At 31.5% G+C, this 25,062-nt stretch overlaps 2 protein-coding genes across 14 annotated transcripts in view; one reads left to right on the plus strand and one right to left on the minus strand.

The window, feature by feature from the left end:
• The window catches only part of Syp (synaptotagmin binding cytoplasmic RNA interacting protein), a 36,098-nt gene extending 20,373 nt beyond the window's left edge, over positions 1 to 15,725 (minus strand). For 4 of the 12 annotated variants that reach the window (XM_074137199.1, XM_074137196.1, XM_074137190.1 and 1 more), the window contains exons 1-6: positions 4,771 to 4,920; positions 4,394 to 4,582; positions 4,052 to 4,308; positions 3,859 to 3,966; positions 3,599 to 3,775; positions 532 to 667 (exon numbers count right to left, since the gene is read on the minus strand). In XM_074137199.1, coding sequence (XP_073993300.1) covers positions 532 to 667; positions 3,599 to 3,775; positions 3,859 to 3,966; positions 4,052 to 4,308; positions 4,394 to 4,582; positions 4,771 to 4,843 — 940 coding nt within the window. In that variant the 5' untranslated portion in view covers positions 4,844 to 4,920. Of the gene's footprint in view, positions 1 to 531; positions 668 to 3,598; positions 3,776 to 3,858; positions 3,967 to 4,051; positions 4,309 to 4,393; positions 4,583 to 4,770; positions 4,921 to 5,115; positions 5,610 to 6,624; positions 6,709 to 15,585 lie in introns of those variants that run through there. The other 8 variants (XM_074137197.1, XM_074137195.1, XM_074137198.1 and 5 more) reach the window with 4 other exon arrangements.
• The window catches only part of LOC141458760 (uncharacterized), a 45,046-nt gene continuing 25,639 nt past the window's right edge, over positions 5,656 to 25,062 (plus strand). For both annotated transcript variants that reach the window (XM_074137186.1, XM_074137185.1), the window contains exons 1-18: positions 5,656 to 6,288; positions 6,356 to 6,493; positions 6,567 to 6,685; positions 6,769 to 6,913; positions 6,990 to 7,119; positions 7,191 to 7,356; positions 7,436 to 7,652; positions 7,732 to 7,849; positions 7,929 to 8,169; positions 8,254 to 8,410; positions 8,486 to 8,617; positions 8,711 to 8,825; positions 9,056 to 9,210; positions 13,013 to 16,084; positions 16,153 to 16,883; positions 18,767 to 18,882; positions 21,617 to 21,781; positions 21,944 to 22,139. In XM_074137186.1, coding sequence (XP_073993287.1) covers positions 5,795 to 6,288; positions 6,356 to 6,493; positions 6,567 to 6,685; positions 6,769 to 6,913; positions 6,990 to 7,119; positions 7,191 to 7,356; positions 7,436 to 7,652; positions 7,732 to 7,849; positions 7,929 to 8,169; positions 8,254 to 8,410; positions 8,486 to 8,617; positions 8,711 to 8,825; positions 9,056 to 9,210; positions 13,013 to 13,112 — 2,427 coding nt within the window. In that variant the 5' untranslated portion in view covers positions 5,656 to 5,794 and the 3' untranslated portion in view covers positions 13,113 to 16,084; positions 16,153 to 16,883; positions 18,767 to 18,882; positions 21,617 to 21,781; positions 21,944 to 22,139. The remainder of the gene's footprint in view (positions 6,289 to 6,355; positions 6,494 to 6,566; positions 6,686 to 6,768; positions 6,914 to 6,989; positions 7,120 to 7,190; positions 7,357 to 7,435; positions 7,653 to 7,731; positions 7,850 to 7,928; positions 8,170 to 8,253; positions 8,411 to 8,485; positions 8,618 to 8,710; positions 8,826 to 9,055; positions 9,211 to 13,012; positions 16,085 to 16,152; positions 16,884 to 18,766; positions 18,883 to 21,616; positions 21,782 to 21,943; positions 22,140 to 25,062) is intronic.

Genomic DNA, 25,062 nt, shown 5'->3' on the forward strand with positions numbered 1-25,062 from the left:
ACAAAACACAACATAAATACGAATTATATATAAATAATGCACATCAATCAACCCTACATGCTGTTTTTGTAACCAGAACTATCACATAATAAGGGTTTTTAAAAAGCTAGTCTTAATTCGTCATGTAAAAAATAAGTTAAAATAAAAATTAAAATAAAAACTTGGGGAGGCATATCAATATAATTATTTCAATAATATTTTTATAAGACTTCCCATAGGCAATTATTTTTTAATATATGTTTAGAATTATTTATTTAATTTGTTTTTTCTTTTTGGAAAATTTCTTTAAAAAAGCTGCAAGTTAAAAAGAAATCGTACGGTTAACTGAAAAAGGCAAGAGAAAAAAACGGTGTGTACCAATTGCTAAGGCGTAATTGGGGTGGGGGAGGTTATGTATTTTAGCATAAAAAAAAAAAAAAAAATTAATTTTATATAATAATAATAAATTAATGAGCAAGGAGGGCTAAACGACTAGCCGTCATTGCTATGTGTAATTGGTTATGTGTACTCAATTTTCAGCAACAACTTTACCTGTTAATTTACCAAATTCGTCCAAGATCTCCTCTTTGCCTTTAGACTTAGGTATGTTCCCCACGAAAAGCCGTAGATTCGGTACACTAATGTTAACTTTCAGGTGCTTGCCGGGTTTGATTTCGTGATTATCGAGCTGTGAATTTAGAAAAAAAGAAACATGCCAAAATTTCAAAAAATATAAAAAATTGTTATATTTTTTTAAATTTAATTAAATTTTTTGTTTTGTAAAATTTTGAAAAAAAAAAATAATTAAAAATAAAAGAAAAAAAAAATTAAAAATTAAACGGTATATTTTTTTGATGAAAAAAAATAAATAATCTACTTCGGCATACTAAATTAGCATGCCAAATCAATGGTGCTTTTTAAAAATTTAGCAACAACCGTCAAATTTGGTACATTCCTAGAAAAAGAAACACACACACCTACGAAACTTTGTTAGGTACATGTAAAATAACTAATATATATAAATAAATATTTACAAATAAAAAACTAATCTACTATTAAAGAAATATACAGCTTTAAAAAAACGAAATTTTCCTTTAATTTTTTAATTACATTGACTATATCTTGGAAAATTTTAGAAAAATAAAGTAAAAGATAAAAATTTTGAGCTCCAGCCCCGATCTTGCTCCATAGAGCAAAGAGGAGACCCAGAAATCTCATAGGAATTTAAGAAAAATTGGCACCAATTTGTCTTACCTTCATTCCTATGCCTCCACCAGAAATCAAATTTTAAAAAACTAATTATTAAATTAAAAATAAAAGAGAACTTACTTTGAATAAAGTCTTAATGAAATACTAATACATCGAAATATATTAAGAAATAACAAAAAAACATAATGAAGTTTAAGTTTAACGAAGGCAAAAAATTCCCTCCACTCCAGCATGCATAACTAGTTTGCGTAAATTTTAAAAAAATAAATAAAAAAAAACCTAAAAAAAGGAAGATGGCTGACTAATACGAAATTTAAAACTTTTATCATAAATTAAAAAATTAAATATTTTGAATGATCATTCCAACTTAAATCAACAAGAAGTAATGATAAAAAAATAAAAATAAATAGGCACACATAACATTTATTCTGTTTATATTTAATATGGTAACAAAAAATCTACTATGAGAAACAGTATCTAAGAATAAATGCAGGAGGCAAGGGCAATGAGTAACATTTAAATCAAACAACTAAAATGCCCAATGTTATAACTGTGACATGAAATACAAAAGTCAGTACATATTCATTATGAAATCATTGATTAACTTTGATAAGGAAACGAAACAAGAAATACACATGGAACTGAGTAAAAAATCAGCCTTTGAAATTAAGCCTTACACTCTGCATAAGGCAAAGAGGTTGTATTTACAAATAAAAAGATCCTTATTCTGGTCGTTGCAATATTAAAATCTGTAGCTCACAGGTGAAGAGAGTGATAATAAAGAATTAAGTAGATCTCATCATAAAATTTATTAGTAGTTTGCACAAACTGATGAGTGATTCTTAAGAAAACAAAGAAATTAGATGTAATGACAAAGAAGACATGCAATTTTGACTACTACGTACCAGAGAACTAAAAACTAACGTTACGTTCGCACATCTTTTAATATAATTTTCTCATAAACCTAAACGTTCTCTTCACACTCCTAATTTCATTAACACATTTAATCCTGACTGACGGAATGCTATTTGTAAAGCTATACAACACAATGAAATTACACTTGTTTACGACACGAAGAAAAAAAAAATCAAAAAACTATTTTCAAGAAATTCAAACAAAAAAAAATCCTTTCGTGCTTCACGGCAAAAGAATTTTCTTCAATCCCAGAAATAAGTAGCGATGTGAGAACTTCTAGACGTAGATACCAGAGAGGACACTAATCACAAAAATAACTGATAGGTGAAATCCTGATTCATGGTAAGAAGAGGCCTAAGTAGTTAAGCGACTATGGTGTTGATGCAATAAGCCGTCATATCGGCTGCAGAGCCAAGGGAAAGGAATCTACTCGTTAAAAATCTGCACGAACTCATGGAAGTACCCAAACGAAATATCAAGTTTGGACTTGGACTAAATAGTTTTAGCTTGTGAAAACAGGCGCCACGTTAGCCAAGCAAAGTAGTTTGAATCCAGGTCTAGGCCTTGGATTTTATGTAATAGCTAATTTGAATAATTTATGGTCAAGTAATTTCGCTAGTTGCCTTTGTCTAAGTTACCTAATTTGACTACTGGAGGTAAAGCCCAAGACGTAAACAAAAATAGACATTACTTTCACATATATACACCTTACAAAACACTCACATGGGCAAGTCAATTCCCAATAAAACACACCCACACACATACAAGTAAAACCATTTTAAAAAACAAATAAGAAACAAGACTAATGGAAACACAACATGAAAATTATTATCACGATCGCAGTACTTACTCTTAATTGGAGGGTGAAAATATAAAAGTAATTGAATCGAACATACGAAAACTTTTTAAGTAAAAGATGAATAAATTTCCTTCGAAGACAAAAGAGGGTACTTTTCCGTTAGCCGGGCGCAAATGTCGCCAATTGTGAACCAAACGCGAGCCAAGTCAACGGAATAAAAGTCGAAAACGTTCAACTATAAACAAATATTAATTAATAGTAAGCAAAACAAGTTCAACTATAAACAAATATTAATGAATTGTAAAGAAAACAGTTTTACCCAAAACTGTTTTTCACTTGCGCCCGGCTAACGGAAAAGTACCCAAAAGAGTTTAGGCCTTAATTTTTATTTAAAAGAAATGGAAGTTTAAATACACTAAACAAAGAGAATAATTTACTTAAGCCTATTGCAAACATCTTGACCACAAAATGTAGTTTATAAGCAAATGGAAAAACAAACTACTATGCAACAACGCAAAAATCATCAGCAAGAAATAAATGTATTTTCTAACGTACACAGATCTTAAAGAAACGTGTTGTTTTTTTTGTGGAACTTATAAATTAATCACTGCAAGTCTATGTCTATTGTATAAACCCACTATTTTAATAACTTTTCTTCCTAGTACTTTTTATTTTTAAAAAATAGAATGTACTTACATCTTTTGTTGCCTGAAAAGCTTCCTCTTTATTGGTATATGTTATAAAAGCGTAACCCCTATTAGTTCCAGTCATTGGGTCCATCATCAGTCGTAAATCCCAAATTTTTCCACTTTTTTCAAATAATAAAATCAATTCATCTTCGTACATATCCTTAGGAATTTTACCACAAAATACCTACAAAGGTGTTAGAAAATTAAAAAATAAAATCGAAGAGTATGATATTGATGTAATAATTAATAGAATTTAAATATATTTACTTCACATCCTGGCCCAGGAGGAGGACCTTCCCAATTTGGAGGTGGTCCACCATATTTTCGTTGACCAGTTGTTACATCTAATGTATAACCAGTCCTCTCCAATATTGCCTATTAAAAATTAACCAACTCATCATTAGGATGTCACAGCAAAGTTTAACATAGCAATAAAAAATTTAAAATATATTTTTAATACTTTAATTTTATCTTCGTCTGGTCCTTTTGCTGGGGTGGAGGCCGGAGTGGTATTTCCAGCAGAACCAGGGCCAGTTCCGCCGCCACGACTTTTTTGCCTATATGTTTTCATTACACCACACAAATATGCAGACTTATTTGAAACGTGTTCCAAATTAGATTCTAAAAATTGTGTGAGAACATTGATTGCGCCTTCGACTGGAAATTCTTTTAGAGCATCTAGGGCACGATCGTCTAAGTCCACATGCGCTAGTTTTCCTATGACAGAAAATAAGTACAATCTACCTTCCAAAAATGACGGCTAAACCTAACATGAAAGAAAACAAATTTTATAAATTTTTACCTGATCTATATATTTCATCTAATTTTAATGCTACTGATTCCTCAAGTCCACACCGAATAAGTTTAGGGTAGTCTTTAGATTTTTCAACTGTTTTTCCTTCTTCAATTTTGTCATCAATTTTTTCATCGTTATCTTCTTTTTCCGAAACATCATTTTTTGTCGTTACTTCCCCGTTACCTTCAGCCATGGCTGAAACCATTAAAAATTGAAAATTAACACGATATGTAAAACTAGGTTAATAAAATAAAATTCATAAAATCAAGTACACAGATGGTTGGATAGATCACACTGTTAGGCAACTTTTTGACCCGAAATTCAACACCGATTTCCGACCTAAAAAACATATTTACTACTGTAATTATTAAAATAATCACAACCTCTTGAAAAAACACAGCTCTGTTCAAATAGCGAGAAATGTGGAAAATCTATTCCTTTTGTTTCGAGTGACATTCTCACATCCTATTATAGGTTAAGAAGAACTAATGTTGCATATGTACAATGATATAAAAACAATCGAGCATCGAGCAACGTAAATCGACATACAATAATAACCCAATTAAGTCAGCAAATACATACTGTAAATTATTAACCCCCTATACTATTTCAAAACCGGCCGGCTTTAGAACTCATGGCATATAAATTGGCACTAGAACTTCACCACACTTTTCAATCTAATTCAATTCTCTATAAGATTAACTTTATCATTAAAAATGTGTACTTACATGTAAAATTTTAGGCCATAAAATGCACTTTGAATTCAAACGACTAACATTAATTTTAATGGAATTTAGTTAAACTATATCCTCCAAAAATGAAATGGCGGCCGAACTCAACGTGATCGCATATTTCCCTACAGAACGACGCGCAAAAATAATCTCGAACCCAAAGGGTGGCGGCCATTTGTGAACAACTTATTTTATGTAATTCCATTGGCCTGCATTGTTACTTATTGCAAAATAGGATAAAACCTTCGCTAACCAGTTTGCAATTTGAATGTGATAAGAAGCTTCAAGAAAACAAAATTATTAAGCTCAAAGAAATAATGATGTTTTAAAAATCGTATTACAAGTTGTTCATTGTTAAAGTTTGAATACGCGTAATTTGAAGGGATTAACAGGAACAATTTATAGATTGGTATTCAAAATTATATCCAGTGTGTACTTCGCTACAGTAAAGCTTGCTCGAAGTTAAACTGCTTCAATAAAGCTTTCTTCAATCACTGTAACTGTAACCTTGCTGTAACCTTATTTTGTTACTTCTTTTTAGCTGTTGGTAAGACTGAACTACTTGTTAGCATCAAAAGTAGGCGTGTACTTGTAAATAAAACAGTAAAGTAATGGAATTAGTCAAGTTTCTTCTCTAATTTTAGTAAAAACAGTGTCAAATTGAACCATTTAAAGAATGTGGACAGCAATTTGTTTCGTTAGTGCGTTATTTTTTTGGTGTGTTTACAGCCAATATGAGTGGCAACCAAAAGATGTTTTTGATGAAATAAGTGGTAAAATAGATAGAGTTACAGCAGACAATTGTGAAATTCAAAACCTCTACGACTTATATTTACCAGAAGATTCTGTTTCCCATTTACCTGATGTAAAAGAATTAAACGTGAATCCTACATTTCCAAATAGGACTCATTTATTGCATTTACACAACTTGGCCCTAAGCAGATCGTTTTTCTTTAGTTATATCTTACAAGCGCGTTTTATTCGGCCAGCTATAAATGATACTTATGATCCTGGAATGATGTATTATTTTCTCTCTACAGTAGCTGATGTATCCGCAAATCCTTATATAAATGCTAGTGCCATATATTTCTCACCTCATTCGGCATATACACCATCCTATCGAGGTTTTTTTAATAAAACAATGCCCAGATTCGCTCCGCGTACATTTAGGTATGTGGAATAATATTGAGATTAATGTTATTTATGAAAGCCAATTGTTAATAAGAAAATGTTTTAGGGCTGATGACTTCAATGATCCAATCCATCTAGAACGAATTTCTACGCTCAATACATTCACTGTTAGAGACTTGGGAGCTTTTTCAAATGAAACTCAAAGTATGGATTACAGTTCTGAACATTATCGCATTAACGAATGGTAAGTTTAATTTGAGTGCAGTGAGCTTTAAATTATTTACACATATTTCTTTAAATTTTTAAATATTCTAAAGGTATCAAAAGTGGCTACCAGACAATGTAGTAGGACGCCATGATACAAAGACTACATACCAAGTGCAGATCCGTTATGCCAACAATACCAACGAAACGTTCACTTTCCACGGCCCGCCAGGTCTGCCCACTTTTCGTTTCTTACTGTAATCAAAGCAACAAACAAAATCTAAGCTATTTTATTAAGTAGAAAACTGTTTTTAGGCGCTGATGAAAATCCTGGACCAGTGAAATGGGGTCGTCCGTACTTCGATTGTCATAGATCTAACAAGTGGCTTGTCAGTGCTATAGTACCTATTGCAGATATTTATCCCAGACATACTCAATTCAGGCACATTGAATACCCTAGGTGAGCAAAAATGTATTTCTTTAACATATTTTCAAAACTGTTAAATATTTTTGGTTAATTTAATATTAAATTATAGATACACCGCTGTAGCAGTATTGGAGATGGATTTTGATCGTATTGATATCAATCAGTGCCCTAAAGGTGAAGGTAACGACGGACCTAATAGATTTGCAGATACAGCCCGTTGTAAGAAGGAAACCACAGAAGTAAGTAATTTCATCGAAAGCTTCTTGATTTAAATCAAATTTTTGGAATTATATTATGTGGAAATGTTTAGTGTGAGCCAATCCATGGATGGGGTTTTAGAAGAGGTGGTTATCAATGTAGATGTCGCCCTGGCTGGAGATTACCAACATTACAAAGAAGACCATTTTTAGGTGAAATTATTGAAAGATCTACTTCAGAACAATACTATAACGGCTTTGATTGCCTCAAAATTGGATGTAAGCTATGGAAAGAATAATTGTGGAATTCAGTTTTGTTCAGAGAAAGAATTTTGGCTTAGATATTACATTATTTTAGGGATACATAAATTACCTATAAAGTGGGAAAAAGCACCGCAATACCTAAGGGAATTATATTTGGATAGATATTATGAATATCGAAACTACTCCGAGGACACGGTATTCCATCAGCAGCTTAATCTCACAGAAAGTGCAAACCCATTCAGGACTAATAATTTAAATATACATAGTGCAATTAACTTTATTCTAGAAGTAAGGCCAGACAACTGTAAAAAGTACGGAAAAACTTTTTTAATGATTTTATTTAAAATATTATCTACTATTAGTAACAATTTTAAAATTGTTTATTTTTAGCTACAAACGACAGGATTTGATTCTACCAGGAGATGTTAGTTTTGGGGCTGAAGAGTTTTTTGAAAATGAAGCTAAAATGGCCGTTAGATTGGCTAATTTTATAAGTGCTTTCTTGCAGGTAATTATTTCTTATTGGTTTGTGTTGAATGAAATCTAAAAATAATTTTCATATATGCATTTCTGTTCTTTTTTTTAAGATAGTGGATACTAAAGAAGTATACACCGGTAAGAGAGTAGCTGATCAGCCTCTTTCTGAAGATCAAATGATGGGAGAAACTCTTTCTTTAGTATTAGGGGATAGCAAAATATGGTCGGCTGGCACTTACTGGGATAGAAATAAGTTTTCGAATAGGACTTATTTTGCTCCTTATGCATATAAAACTCAATTGAATACTAGAAAATTCAAATTAGAGGATTTGGCCCGTTTAAATAATTCAGGTAATGGAGGGTCAGTTTTTTAGTAAAACCTAAAAAGTTATAAAAAGATGAAATTATGTCTTTTTTGTTGCGTTATATTTACAGATGAAGTCTATACAAACAAAGAATGGTTTCAATTTTTGAGAGAACGATGGTCAACCAATTTTGATTCTTTGGAGAAATATTATATGAAAATAAAGATTAGATATAATGAAACCGGGGAACATTTAATGAAATATGAGCACTACCCCAATCATTACCGGTATGTTAAAGATTTCTCTGTCGAAGAAAATTATTGAATATGTAGAATTCCAATCACATTTACAATAATTTCTAGTGCTGCCAAACTGGATGACGGTTATTGGACCAACCCCTTTTTTGATTGCAATGGCAAAGTCAAGAAGTGGATAATAATGTACGCGGTTCCATTTTTTGGTTGGGACAATCTCAAAAGCAAATTGGAATTTAAGTATGTTTAAAACAAGAACAAAATTTTTTAACTGTTTAAATAAATATTGAAACTACTAGGAAATTATCTTCTTTTTTTTTCGTTTTCTTTCAGAGGTGTTGTTGCAGTAGCAATGGATTTACTACAGCTAGATATTAATCAGTGCCCTGACAGGTATTATGTACCGAACGCTTTCAAAAACACCCACAAGTGTGATAAGACATCATATGTAAGTGCATAGATTTCACTCACCGTAATTTGAAGTTGTAGATGCAAAAATATCCGATAACTTTTATGTTTCCTTTATAAATTAGAAAATTTGCCAAACATAACACTGTATCACTTTTGAGTTGTATAAAAACGTCCATCACATTTCACTAAATATCTAAATCGGGTGGGTGTCATAACACCCGATTTAAAGTATTTCTTTTGTAACCCGATACTATTTTTATGTTGTAGTGCGTACCAATCCTAGGAAGAGGCTATGATGCTGGTGGTTATAAATGTGAATGTCTGCAAGGCTACGAGTATCCTTTTGAAGATAGCATCACGTACTACGACGGCCAGTTGGTCGAAGCAGAGTTTCTCAATCTGGTTGTGGACAATGCCACTAGGTGAGTGAGACTAACCCCTTTCACATACACCTAAACCCCTCAATTTCCCCCACTATCTTATAATGTTGATATGGAAGGGGTTTTATTCAGTAGAAAAAAAACTAGTCCTAACTGACTCCCTTCCCACAAGAACTGGATCTTACTCCCTCCATGGCATATTTAGTTAGCAAAAAATCTGCAGGAAACAGAAAAGAAACCCCTACACATCTTTTTTTTAAATATTTTTTTATTTGACTTTTTAAATAAAAAAGTCTCATTTATGTTTAAGAGAATAAATATTAGTTTGATAACAGAACTATTCAGGATTCATCAAAAAGATATTAACGATGCCTACAGAAAAATAGAAAGAAAAAAAAATTGTTGCTAAAACAACATATAAAGGTTTCCTCAATAAAATGCTTCAAATAGGACATTAAAAAAAAACTGCGCTTCGTTCGCAATATAGTCAGTTAACAAAATTAGATAATGAACCATAAATAAATTGACAGCTGAAACTCTCAGCAGTAAGCAAGAATAAAGGGAAACTTTCAACAAAGCAAAGGTCAACAGTTCGAGTTTAGATTCAACTTGAATTAGTATACCCTTGCAAGGTTATTCTACCACAATTTTTTTTTTTAATTTTTTTTCAGACTTTTTTTTTAGTCAAGCACTGGGGGTTGTTGTACCTTTTGGTGGTTACTTTATTCAAAAAAATTGAGTTATATTCCAGGTGTACTTATTTTAATTTTTCTGTCCACCACAAAAGGGTCTTATTAAAAGCATGATCTCTCACTATTCAAGCTCAAACTTTATATTCTACCGGTAATCCTTTTTTTTTATCTATTAAAACAAATGTGTGGGATCACACAACTGTTGGCGTTCTTGGACCTTAGGTACCTTTACGTCTATACAGTGTTATGAGCAGCGGAATTATTTCTAATGTGTATAAGAGAAGGGTAAACATTAATATCGGCACCAACTCCTCTTACACCCCGCAGCGTTCGCGAATTGAAGCGCCGAGTCTTTAGAGGTGCTTATCTTAGAAATCATGCCCTATTTGATTTCTAAAACGTGGCGGTATTTTGTTCTATTGGTATAGTTCCAGGGCGGGTGCATTCATTTACGAAAGCTCACTTTTTATCAATGTCTCTCTCGTACAAGTTTCTTTTCTTTACTCCTTTCATATCTTAATAGAATTGTTTGGTCCTGTTTAGTTCATTGTTTTTCCGCCGACGGTCATTGACCATGGCAGATGTCTTTATAATTATTTTGTACACCCAGGAATGTATTTTATTTTTATTTTTATTTTAATAAATAAAGACTGTGTAAATAAATAAGTTCATTGTTTAGCTTTGCTACTCACAATCACTCTGAGTGAAGAGAGGCCTAATAAGGTGTAATTTCAGTGTGACCATGGAAGGATTATCACGTGAACTTCTTCCTCAAAGTTAGTTGCGAATTACTTATTGGAGCTGAAATCTAAATGGCGTTGACAAAATTGAAAGACTATTAAATGACTTTTACCTGCTTTGACATTGGTATTGTTAGGGGCATTCGATAATTAAACAATATATGTTTCACTGGAAAACGAAAAAAAAAATATTTCTAACAAATGCCTCACTCTCATTCCCTCTGTGTGCGCACGAGTAAGTGTGTGAGAGAACAAAATTTCTCTAAAACGAAAGGATGCAGTAACCTCAATTATAGTATTTCCATTCTGCACCTTTTTCCCTTCCGAAACTAAGGTTTCGCCGATATCGTTCAACCAAAAGTTCCTCCAACGTTTTTATTTAAAATTCCATTAATGCCGATAACAAAATAGCATTTACATTTTTTCTCATAAATATATTTAAATGGATACATACATGTATCCTGGACTTGCTGGCAGCATAGCTACCAGTGGAGAATGTAACTGTATACATCTACTTACCACCTGAATAATTTATGCCAGGTTTTGCGTTGCTGTAAGTTCAAAACAACTGAATTTTAGTAAAATTATATATTATAACAAAACTTCTTAAATAAAATAGTGTTTCAATTTTTCTATTGAGAAAGTCGAACCAAACATATTTGTATTTGTAATTAAGTGTTGTGTTGAGCAACAAATATGACAGTCCTCCTTACTAAAGGGTCACCACTCACGTCTAATGTTCAGAAATAAAATTTCTAATTTTGAACTCAGTAGAATATTTCTATACATAATTATTAGCATCACACAGTCATTTTAATTGTAAGTTTTGTATTATATATAAAAGTGGTATTCTCTCGTTCCTAATGAAAAAACAGTACTAAATAGATGGAACTTCTCCTACTCATTGTGGACCCTAGTCATCGTTCAACCTACTCTTCTAGTGTTTAATAACTGCCCAGATTTACTTGATCTGCTATATTTTACATTATTATCAAGTTGAATAGTGATGATACAGTGAAAGAGAATGGTTCAGTGCGGCATCATTCGACAACGGGTAAAGCCTAAAACGGAACTATCGAGATAAATCCAATCACAAATATTCGGGCATTAGAACTGGCAATATTTAAAAACGAAAACTACCAGCAAATCTGTAAACTTTGAACAAAGTGTTGCTAAGATGTTTTCTCGTTTGTTGATGATAGCGTTTATTTTTTATCGATTTTGTAAGGGCAAGATCTTTTTTATCATCGTCAGCTTTGTTGTACGATCTTCGTACTCATTTCTTAATTAAAATCTGTCAGGTTTATTTAGTTTTCGAACGAACAATTTTTTTACGGGGGTTGGGGAATATGTCTGTATGTGCTATTGAGTTTAATTTCATTCAGGACAGATGCCAGCATTCCGTCATTGGGAGATTCCATTTGGATTCTTCAACAATATTCAGTGATATACTTGAAAAACTTATAAAAAAAAGAATTGTGGTCATTTTTTTTTACAATCCTGTCAGATACGAGCTGTCACCATCCTTGTGAATTGGAATGTATAAAGTTAATATCCATTTAAGTTTCATCTCATAATCATTGAGGTTTAAGGTAGAAATTTGCCTTCGAATTATTTTAATGATTTTAACGCTTTAAAGTATTTATTACGAAAATGTAGATTTGAAAATTTGGTTTAGAAGACTTTTTTCGAACAAAATTGGTTTCAGAAGACTGGGACTATTTCTTTATTAAGCTTTTTTAGGCTACACTTAATAACTTCAAGCTTTGACTTTTGTTATTTCTCTACCAGAATAACTTTTAGAGCAACGCCGTTCATTTATTTAAGAGTATAATCCTAGGAATGTAATTGTTGTGTATTGCATTTCGGTTCTTGTATGAGTGAAAAAAACCAATGCGAACTATAACTATACGATCGTAAATCTGCTCTAATAAACACCGTAATTGGAACATTCACAGGGGCCGTGTTTTGGAAATCTCTCGTTTTAAGTAGCTCCAATGTTTTTCCACAGTGTGTATAATTTGTAATAACGGATATAAGAAAGTATAAATAAAAAAAGTCAATAGGTTCATACTATTGTCGCTTCCGATAATAATGCAATATGTCGATTGCTACTAACTTAGCACTTTTTTATTTTCTCCGTTTTTCTTTAGAATTTTGCAATTTTTACTCAACAGATGTAAAACTTTTAGTTTTATTGATATATATATATTCTGGGCTTAAAGTAAAAATTCCGGCACTAAAAACAATGGCTCTTAAATAACATTTAACAACTGGACAAGAAATTTACAATTTCCGCCACCAGTGATTGTGTTATGAACTATTATGTTTCGTTTCAGGAATTTAAATTTTGTGTTACCCAAATGATCATTAGAGAAAAAAAAACTGTTAAAGCAAATGATTCTATTTCAGGTATGATATGTTCAAATGCCGCATTGCCGCAGCACCAGGCTTACAAGAAAATGTAATCGTACTATTAGCCTTGTTAATTTCTATAGTTTTTTTGAGGTAATGTAAATAACAGACTGATTTAAAGGTAAAACATTTGTTTTCACTTAACAACTTTATATTATATTAATTCCAATTTTTAGTTATTTTTTAATAATTTATGAAGTACAAAAGTTGAGCACTTTTTTGATATAATAATCTGTAATCTTTACCCAAAAATTTAGTTCTTATTTCTTAAATTGTTTTTAATTAGTAAGAATTATAAAAAAAAAAACTGTACCATATTGTTAAGAATATATAATGTTAAGTGCAATTTACAGATATTAAGCATTCAGGAGAAGACTGGAGGACGTCAAATATAGTTTTGTGTATTTTTATTGTAAAGTGACTAGTATTAGGTATCTTTCATCATTCATTTGCCAATTTAGTGATTTCTTTGTTTAATCTTTGCACATCCACAATCTCTTAATTTGTGCATTTAAAACAGAATAATCAAACAAAAATGTGCTATATGAATCTCGGATTTTTACTTAGAATTATTATTATTAACACTGTAAGCTTAATTATTTTAATTCCGTCCACGTGTTTAGTAGTGTAAAAGTTTTTGATACAAAAAAAACCTATTTTTTATATGAATACAATTATGATTATTGTATCAAAGTATTAAAATTTTATATTATCAAACGAGGAAATATTTTTTTTTATAATATTTTTTAGGGTGTGTTTTGGAGATGGGTGTTTCTAAACATAATGGAACAGGTTACATACTGAGGGTATTGTGATTTGAACCTGCAGTGGAGGAAGGTAAAAAAAGTGTATTAAATAAAATCCAGTTTTTAAATGCCTAAACAATATATTATATGAAAAAAAAGGCTGTTGAAGATCTGATAGACGTACCATTTAGCCTAACATATGTTTACAGTATATATATTCGGGAATATTTGAGATGTAATCTTAAATAATAGATTCTTTAAATATTATGTATTTTTGTTTGTCAATCCTGAGGTTCAGAATACCACTATTTCGGCAAATTACTTTACTTTCTGTTTCAAGATTTCATCGGAAATACATTCTTGGAGGACCCCTTAGGCAAAAAGAAAGTGGTCTCTATCAGAAGGTCTATGCTTGAGACAGTGATTATCGCTAAAACTAAAAATCAATGCAAGTTCAATATCGTTTGCTTAAAGGCCCCTATAATAACTTGGCCTTCAATATTTCTCTATCATACCATTAAACTTTCTTGATTTTTATTTAAAAAAACAGCTCTAATTACTTTTTTAATACTTCTTACCCTTATCGCAGGCGCTTAACACTGTTTATTTTAAACTATTTTTTCCGAACAACTTATTCTATTGAGTGCACTTCCTGGGGTGGCCTCTAAATTGCCATTTTTTAAAGGATTAAGTGTGTTGCAAAAAGAGAGTTGTGTGTTGCACATCACTCTACAATTTGGGTTTCAAATTTTGTTAGATTTATATTCAGAAGTGAGGATTCAGGAATATGGATAGGATAATTAAAGCACTATATAATTGCTTTTATTTAAATATTTATTTTATTCACTGTATTTATAAACTAAATTTTTTTTTTCCTGAAAATTACCAGCGCTTTCTTCGTACTAGTTTTCTAAGTCTAGATTCAAAGGCTGAGAACATACAGTCTTCATTAAGGCAGAACATGTTTATCAGTAATCTTGATCTGTATGCCTTTCTATTTTTTATGCTGCAGACAAATCGCTTCCAAACGTCACCGGAACTTAGTCAGCGCTTTTATACACGCCCACAGGCCCCCAGGAAAGGCACTAGACCACGTGTAATACTCTCGTCTTTAATAGTTTAAGGGTTAACGAGGGCATTGTGAATACAGTATTGCCTCTATCTCACATTAGAGCTATTTTCTTCAATTTTTTCTATTGTCATTTTATCTCGGAACATTGTGGGCCACAATTATCTCGAGGGCCGCCGGTTTGTCGTAGAGTCTACGACATAAATTTACAAGTTAGAACCTTGAGAGTAATGGTAAGAGACAAAGTCATGGGAGTATTAGGTTTTTGTTTATTTTCGGTGTATAATAAAATATTGTGTCATTTTCTAAAATTCATTATGTATGTTAATACCCGCAGATTTTTCCCCAAATTTATGTTGGAAGGATTGCAGTTAACGATACTTTACGCTTTCAGTAGTTAAAGTAAAGTAGGAAGAAACTGGTTTGAGCTCGCGAAGACCTGACTATGGTCTTCTAACTTCTCACATAGCATCGTACAGCGCTTCTTTGGTTTGTAATTTGGACAGAGCGTAATGTAGAGAAATTTCTTTTTCTAGTATGATTCTTTATTTTTGAAACAAAAAGTAGCCATTAATTTCTAATGCTCCCATTTTTATGAGCACTTTAAATTTACCATCAATCTACAAAACAAAAAAACCATTCAAAGCAACTAAAAAACATTAAGGCAATTGTTTTTCCTCCAATAATTTCTGTTCATCAATCAATAAAGAATTCTTTTTTTAAAAATTATAGTCGAATAAATGAACATATCTTACCTTTTTTGGGGGAAGATTTGAATTTGAAGAATTCCCACAAATAATTTCAGGAGCAAAAAAATTATTTTTGAACAGTAAAAGCCCAAACCTAATTTTTAATTAAAATGAAAACCATTTGAACTTACCAATGGTACCTAAATATAAGCTGTAATTTTTATGTTTTAATGAAATGCTGGCACTATATAGGAGTTTTATTGAAACGCCTAACCAAAAAAAAAAAGAAATATTCGGAAGTCCAAATTTTGATTAGCCCGTGTTACAAGAAATCTAAGACTGTAAAGCAATAATCCATTTTCTTTTTGTCGTTCAAAAATTGTCATGTATTTAGGTTAGATTTATTGGATTTTGTATTCACATCTATCAATAAAACCAAATTGAATGTAGTGTGTAGAATGATTACTGTAAGTACAAAATGCAAGATAAGTTCTAAGATTCTATGAACAATTTAATGGAACGAAAAGAAACAAGCAGTTATTTTATTTTTTCAAACTTTATTAAGGTGCGGCAAAATCTATTTTATTTCAAGTTTTATATTCATGATTTCAAAAAAAGATTTTCTGTTTGCAGATGTTTAGTTATTTTTATCTTTCTTCAAAAGAAGGAACAAGCGACTGTTTATGTTTCTGTGGTAATCAGCTGATAACTATCTCTTTCAACTGAAAAGAAAAAAAAACATGCAACAAAATTTGTTGCTAAACATTAGTCCATTGTATGATGCAGTATTATTGTACTATGTACTAAACTAGACTTAAAAACTAAAGAACTAAAAACTTTAATAACTTGCCTTGAAACTAAATTTAACATTTTATACGATATTACTTTGTAAGAGTAGTAAGTCTAGAAGTCTACTAGTAATTGAAAGTTTGAAACTTGATACCCGAAGAAGAAATCAACCAAAAGAAGGAAACTAGGAAACAAATACTTCATTTTGTTGTGTTGAACAGCTGTCTGTTAGAAAAATCTCGTAATTATTTCTTCTGAATCTTTACTCGTACTTCAAAGTTATGGGCCCAATCAGTTCATTCTCTTTCCTCAGAAAATCATTGAATCTTCCATGACTACATGATTAAGTGGGCATTTTTACTGGAATCAACAGATGGTCGAATGAGGACTTCCTTGCCACCAATGTCACTGAACAGAAGTACAGGTTATTGATTACTGAAGCGCGGTAACATCATCATGAATTGCAAAAAGTAAAAATTATCGTCTTTTTTAAGGCTTAGAAGTTTACGTTCTGATTAGCTTTAAACATCTAAATGCTACCGAAGTAGGTTTGTTTGTTTGAATAGGAAATGAAGGTAATTAAAGGAATGCAATTGTTTTGATGTTATGCTGATAAGTTCGCATGTTTAGCATGAGTGCGACAAAAATTAAGTTAGTTATTAATTATTGTTACTAAATAAGCAACTGGTAAAAACCATTACATTTATCACGCTGTATTTATGTCAACTTTGGATTCTCTAGTGCCCATAACTTCGTCTGAAAGACGAAATAATCTAAAACTTGTTTTTCTGTCATTTAAAATTTTGTGGTACAGTTCTATTCTTGCTAATTGTACTCCATGGCAAATTGATCAGAAAATGAGGCAATAAAGTTAAAATTACATTATTAATCATCAAAGTGTGTGCGAATTCAACGTTTAAACGAGGTTTAAGTGCAATTTTTGTTTATAATGTAATTTTCAATCAAAGTTAATACTGGCTTGACACTCTTGGCACCTTTATTGAATGATAAAAGGTGACCAAATAGAACATTTCTAGTACTAACGAAAATCGTCGAGACTTCTACTATACTTTAGCCCTAAATCTACTCTCTTCGTATGTGTACTTAGAGATATTAGTGATATATTTTTTTTTCTTGTCTCCTATTGCTTTTCAAATATTTTAAATTAAGTTATTTTTCAAGAAGCAACGGAAAAATTGTTTTGCTTTGCTGAAATTGTGTGGCTTTTCTGAGTTGTGTTGTACCGTTTTCTTAACTAATTTTCAAGTTTTCCTTAATCTTACAGTGTTTAATATTATAATTAACGACGTGCAGTGGTTGTAAACAGTAGCTAGTTACGTTAGACTAAATTATGCTACGACCAGCAATTGTTTTAAGTGCTAATCCTTCAATTGGAATGTTATATTGCAAAATAGATGTTTACTCTTTATTTTTGAGATTCCATTTGTCGGAAAAATTGGATTTTACAAGCTGGGTACATTGAAGTGGATCCACCATGAAAAGAATAGGTCTTTTAAATTTGATATTTCTTTCGAGTATAGGGGAAAAAAATAATCTGGAAATCCATTTTCTTGAATGCACTTTTATTTTTTTTAAAGCGATTTTTTCAAAAATGGCTCCTGTGATTTTTTAATTGCGTATTATAATTACATACAGATCTGTAATGTTTATTTGAATCATTTGGAAAGTTCGATGAAAGTAATTCTTACGAAGAGATCCGTGAATGGCTTCCCCCATTCAAATTAGTAGTGTCTGAACTCTACACTTACACAAATTTAATGAAGATGAAATAGTTTTCTACAATTCCAGGATTAGAGAAAGTCAGTTATTTTTCTTTGAGGATATACTGCAGTCAGGTGAACCTACGGTTCCGAGTTGTCTCCGGGAATGCACGTCTTGAAGCTTCTTGATACTCTCTTCCTTTTGTACATGAGAGGTCAGTGTAACTAAAACAATTGCAGATTTTCAAATTTTATGTTTAGACTTGATGTTATCTGTGGACGCTACAATTAGGTTGGATAAAATATGAAAACAGAGATCAGTGTCCTTTAACTGATAAAACAAATCCATTTTCATCTTCTTGTTGACAAAACATACACAGACTATCGTCAGGCACGTACGATGCATGGGCTTTCTTAGGCAGCAGAAGCCCATCGAAAAAGGATACGAGCATTCGATTGGCCGGCCAGCCTTGTTGAAATATTATCTCTGAGGACTTTAGGCTAATAAATAATAATTTACTTTTTTGCCTGCCTCTGGCCTAAGGCTCTGTTTACCATTTATGCATCATATTGTGCACCAATGCTTCAACAGGAATTGCTAATTTATCGAATAAGTTTTTAGTTTGTTAGGACTTTTTTTAGCCTCGATGAAAAGTATTTCTTTATATAGAAAAATATTTGTATAACGATACCCACTTTGTCAAGGTTACTAATATTAAAAAATATGTTTGTAATAGCTATCTTCCTGAACATATGTCTAAGTGAAAAGAGTAGTTATACTGAGGACACTGGAATATAATACTTGTAGAAGTTTCTGTTGCAAGGAGAATGAAAGCGCTGGAATCAGAAAGTGGTAAACAACTTTTTTAAAATACTTATTGACAATACGTAAACATTTTTCAATAAATCGTTGGGAATTTGTATAAAAGAATGTTTCACTCAAAATGTTTCGAAAACAGAAAACTTTGTAGTAGTTCTCAACAAATATCTAACTGCTGGGCAATTTTCTTAGAAAACTAAATTCATATTAACCACTTGTATGTTAAACATTTTATGCAATTTTCAAAAGTAAAAATAATTTCAAATAGTTATATATAGGACATTTGCATACACTTCTATTGCCAATAACTGCATACTATTAAAAGAGACTGTCACGTTGATATAACAATAGTTGAAATGGTACCGGAACAATCCTGTATTGCACCCCTGTTGGTGGCCGGCTGCATTATTGCATACAAAACTGCATTATGAATGCAACCCTTTTCTTATCGCTCCATACTATTACCCTAACTACACGCTAGTGCTTCCTTCTTCACCCTCCTTACATACACAAAGCTTGCAAAACATATAGTCCACATTCCGAAAGAGAAAAAAATCATATCCTATTCAACAGTTGTTCCAATTGGCCATTCATAGCGATAATAATGCGCGCGTTAAACTTATAAAGTTTTACTTTTAAAATACTTTAGGATATAAATTGAATAATAGTTTTTACGTACAATATGTTAGTTTTACGGGTAAAAAAAAAAGGGTCAACATAGTATTTTAGAAAATTGCCTGTCTGCATGGTCCGTAAGTGTAGCTAAAAAACGAAAAATCTGCATTCTTTTTGGGTACCACCATGGGAACTTACAGTACCAAAATCCCTCAACCTTTGTAGCACTTTACGCAAAGATTTTTCACTTTCTTTAAAAAAAGATTTACTTTAAAATGGTCTTATCATCTTTCTTTTAACATCGTACGCATGCTTATTATACTAACTTAAGTGTATTACTTATTTGAAACATTTGTTCTGGAAAATTCTATTCAGGGTACTTCTAATAGAGAAGTACCAAAATACTGATTGTATTTTTCATTCTTGTGAGATTTTTACTTTGATGTGATTTTCACCTAGTTTCCTTAAGGTTGGTATATTGGTTCTACAAATATTGATGGCTTCAGATATACGTTGTAGATCTATAAATCTTTTTTTGAACAGTTCTTCTGGCAAACACGTTTCCGGGTACTTCTGAGGAGAGATGGAGGCTAGCCTTTTCTCTAGTGTTATTTTAGAGTAAGTCGTGAGAGTATTTTCCCAGCCTATTTATTCTTACTCTTTCCGAACATTTTTTTTTCAATAAAGTGGTTCACCCGCTTAACTTATTTTCTTTAAATTTGCAAATGTACTTATAGATATAACTCCAGTTAAAATTATTCAACTAATGACGACATAAATGAATTTTGAGCAGAGGCTTTTTTCCTAGGAGGCTGTGGTCTCACAGATTCATTTCAATTGCGTACCCTCAGAGGACGTAGGAGCAATACCTGGATCGGAAATATCTTTTTATGTTTTTTTTTTATAATAGAGATTTTCTGAATGCAAAAAAGTTCCAATATTCTTAGTCCTCATTGCAAACTCTTAGACCAACAACAGTTTTTATGTTCAGGAAAGAAAACAACTTTATTTTTAAAAACAACACGAAGGTAAACATTTAGTTGAATTTGTTTATTAGGGAAATTCTGTTAAACACGCTACTGTAGTAGGCGAGATTCGGCTTATGTATTAAGTCATTTTAAGCAAGGAAACTTTTTAGTGAAAAGGATGAAATGTATAAATATGATTAATTATCAGTTACAAAATAATAATCAGAATGAAGTGAATTGCTGAAATTTAGTGCTTGAATAAAAAGATTTTACAGAAGGATGTATATATTCGCGAATTCATCGAAAACCACTTTCATTATCTAGATCATTTCATTAAAGTTATTAATTACTCAGTGAAAGAACTAAAACTTTTGTACAAATCTTTTTCAAAATTCATTTTAGGATAATTGTTAGGTGGCGGGGATGGATTGTCGCCTTAAAAAGAGGTGGCCAATTTTTATTTTACAGCAAATACGCAATTAAACTTATCAATAGTTGTTGCACGCGCAAGGAACAAAAACTATGTTCAGTTATCAAAAATACAGTTTCTTACATGACAATATACATCCTATATTAGCTGCCCCGCATTAATTTCTGTTTGTGCGCCTATAATTTTATGATGTTGAAAATGATTTCAAATATCGTTTCCTCAATTAATGGAAAAGGGAAGGTTTGTTTCTTTTATATCTTGATCTGCAAATTTAGAGAGAGTTTTGTATATCTGAAAAGCAACTTTTTTCCTCCTAGGCTGACTATCTCCTTATTCATCTACGGTCATGGATACTGACATCAATCCCACAGCACTTTCTGATAAAGTAGGTGTGTCTTTCTCAGCCACATATTATCTGGTACGAGAAGCTGCGGAATCATTCATAGCGCAGGTCGTCTTAAAGTCTTTAAAACACTTCTCCAATGCCAAAAAGTTTTCGTTGCTCACTGAAACGTAAATTTATTTCGCTAATTGTAAAGATACCAACAATAGATTAGATTGGTCCAACCAGTTGTATCCGTCCACTGAAGGGGAGGATTTTTTTTTTTTTTTAACGCTTTGGAAATTGTATCATTAACATATATATTTAACCTGACATACATTGCAGGAAAAATTCAAGGTTTGAACAATGCGTTGTGAATAATTCTAAGGGAAAGTTGTGCGACTGTTCACAATATATTTCTTTTCTTTTCAGACTTTGAAGCCTAGAATCAATGAGCACACAAGCTTAAACTGACAAATTGCTATTGTAACAATTTGATAAAGATTTCTGGACAAGCGAAGTTTTTATGTTCTTAATTGCGTAGAGTCTCCTGGCCGAAAGATGGTGGAAAAAAAAGGTTACGATGTATATCAAAATGTATGTCGTCAAAGATATCATCACAGATAACCGCCATTAAAATGAGATTCGAGACTGTTTAAAAATTAAATTTAAAAGAAAACAAACTAATGTCATTTCTATACTAATAATAATTTACATAATAATATTTTTTATTATTTTTACTCTTTTTGTAATTCTTAGCATTTACGTTGGCTACTGTGTTTGAGAGACGGAGCAGTGCACGGGGGACAGTCTCGAGATATTTATTGTTAAAGAATGTATATAAAGAAGATACCGGGCTGAAGATGAATGGCCAGTGAAGAAGAGTGAAAGACAGGTTTCTTTTTCATAGGAGGCTTTGGATATGAGGTGCACACGTGGGAAGACAGTTGCAACGGTAATACTGCTTTCTCTTTAATCGATAACTGTAATAAATTGAAGGGATTACTGGAGAAAGGGTGGGAGTATTCGGTCCATGTAGGGATGAAGAACGAAGTGATGGGGTTTGTGTATATATATATATATATTTCTATGCAAATTACTTGTCATTATTGTAGAATGTGTGAATGTGCTGCGGAGCTTCAACATGCTACACTGTACTGAACAGCATTCAGAGAAAGAACGATAGAGAAGGGTTTGGTGACAACAACAGTCATTTCTCTTTGTCACAAATCTTTTCAAATGAACCTGACAATGTTTTCAACTAGATACACTCTACTCCATACTTCTGTGTATATATGTGAATCCTGACCCATTCTGAGATATTATTCTCCTTGTTAGAGTTTAACTTTCGTTAATAGATAAAATATGCTAAAAATGTGCAGTAAAACATCTGGCTTAAAAAACATGTCCTCCATCCTTGCATTTGTACTTTATAACTTATTAAAAAGTTATAAGACAGTTATATATAAAATACTTATGAGTTTAGTCAGTATTTATGATTAAAAAGAACTTCTTTTGTTTGTGTTTTCATCGGAAGGGCAAGATGGAAAGTTCAGCAGAAGACTGGAAATGAAAGACTGTGCTTTTTATTTAAAAAAAACCTTTAGTTTTCTAGCATTTCTCTATTAGGGTAATGAACTTCGTCCAAAGTTTTCCCGTTAAAAGAATTTCATCCGTGATTCTTGAAGGAAAGCAAAGTACCCACATGCAGCACCTAACATCTCTTCATATGACTCGAAAAGTTTTCCAACCGCTAATTTTTTTAGACTTGCTTTAAAACTAATTTACCCCAAGACTATGACAGTCACAGTGTTAAGATCATACTTTGCACTCAATGGTACTTCTCTATTAGAAGTACCCTGAATAGAATTTTCCAGAACAAATGTTTCAAATAAGTAATACATTTAAGTTAGTATAATAAGCATGCGTACGATGTTAAAAGAAAGATGATAAGACCATTTTAAAGTAAATCTTTTTTTAAAGAAAGTGAAAAATCTTTGCGTAAAGTGCTACTTGGTTGAGGGATTTTGGTACTGTAAGTTCCCAAAAAAGAATGCAGATTTTTCGTATTTTAGCTAGTGTTCACATACGTATATACATGTGCAGAGAGACCATTTTCCAAAATACCATGTTGACCTTTTTTTTTACACGTAAAAGTAATATATTGTATGTAAAAACTATTATTTAATTTATATAGTCCTGAAGTATTTAAAAAGTAAAACTTTAAAAGTTTAACGCGCGCATTACTATAGCTATGAATGAGAGATTTTTTGGTGCAAAGCCTTTGGATACCACCCTTTGCTTTGATTGCTGTTTCGCTTCTAGATGTAATGGATCTGCATCACAACCACATTTAAAAGATCGGCACACAAAACAGTTATATTGATTTTCTAACGATCTAAACATTGTTGAGAAATTAATTATTTGTCAGCATTTAAAAAATGCGTGGTGCCTACTCATTTTTAATTCTTGAATTAATATGTACCACTTTTTTTTCTTATCATAGCTCCCTTATATCTGTGGTTGTAGTTTTGGAAGTACTTCTCGAGAGTAATCTTCAAAAGAAGCCACCCATTTTACCCTGTTAAAAATTAAAATACATTTCTTTTCAATTTCATCTCTAGATGAATTCCCTTTGATGACAAACGGTCCAAAAAGAAGTATTTTATTTCAGTTACTGCAGTTTATCCATTTCAACAAAATACACAAAACAGGTAAAGCTGTATAACTTTCGAAAAAAAACAAAAAAAAAAACAGAAAATTCAGTCCCTTATCCTAACTGTTTTAAAAGGACCTGTGGAAGCTTGAAATCCCCCGGGAAGGAGTGCCTAACTCCAACATGCATAAGCACTTTAAATGTCTTATTTATTGTGTTTATGGTCTTATTTAATAAAGTCTTATTTTGTTTTTATTACTCATAGAAGAAAAAAAGAAACCTGCGGGAAATAGAAAAGCTTATTGTTTTGCATTTGTGTATGTAATCTTCATACTTCATATTTTAGAGAAAATTGTCAAGACACAGGAATATTATAAAAAAAGTAATTGCTAACCATTCAATTAAGTGCTACGTAGAGTTGATAAATTGTCTTTAAACTTAAAATTTTAGCAACAATTAAAATTTGTAGACAATTTATGTTGTTCAACTTCATATGTTGAATATTATGACTTTGATGAAAATAATTGAAGCTGTTATTGAGTAAATATTAAAGCGAATTAACATAATGTAAATAGTATATCTGGTGAATCTTAGAAGGATTCACTAAGTTACTGTAAGATCCTAGCGGGACCATCACATTATTGAAAGAAACATAAAGTCAGAGGTTTCTTGTTTTTGAATAGCTAGATCATTTTTGAAAACTACTTTTTTGATCTCAGAAGATCGCGTAACAAAAAAGTGTTGCCATATAAGCTAGATATCCACTACTTTCTAAGAGCAAGTAATGATAGTTAGCTGTTGTTTTCTTTTTCTTTAATTTATGCATTCGAATTTTTAGAAATTTATTGTATTACCCATTCAATACTACAAAAACTACAATAACATGTTGAATACTTATAAACCATCATGTTATAATCAAAATAATCTAATTTTTACTTCAATTGTAGAAAACTTTGTTACCTATTACAAAAATGATGGTATAAAACATTTCTAGTTTTCAAGAACTGTGAAAGGTTATCTCAGATTTTTTTAAATTTTCTTAAAAATGAATTTTGTTCGGTTTTCATCTCACTACTTAAAAAACTTTTTGAAAACGAAGTTGTTTTCGCACTGTTGGACAATAGTAACGATTTCATCTGGGAATTTAGGATTGGAGTTTAGTGGAATTTGAAAGGCGTTGAAGGTTGATTCTTGAAAGCCTTTTTTTATTGTTATTATAATT

Source organism: Rhodnius prolixus, unplaced genomic scaffold, assembly GCF_049639745.1.
Source record: "Rhodnius prolixus isolate KJV_2025 unplaced genomic scaffold, Rpr scaffold_5, whole genome shotgun sequence".
NCBI lineage: Eukaryota > Metazoa > Arthropoda > Insecta > Hemiptera > Reduviidae > Rhodnius > Rhodnius prolixus.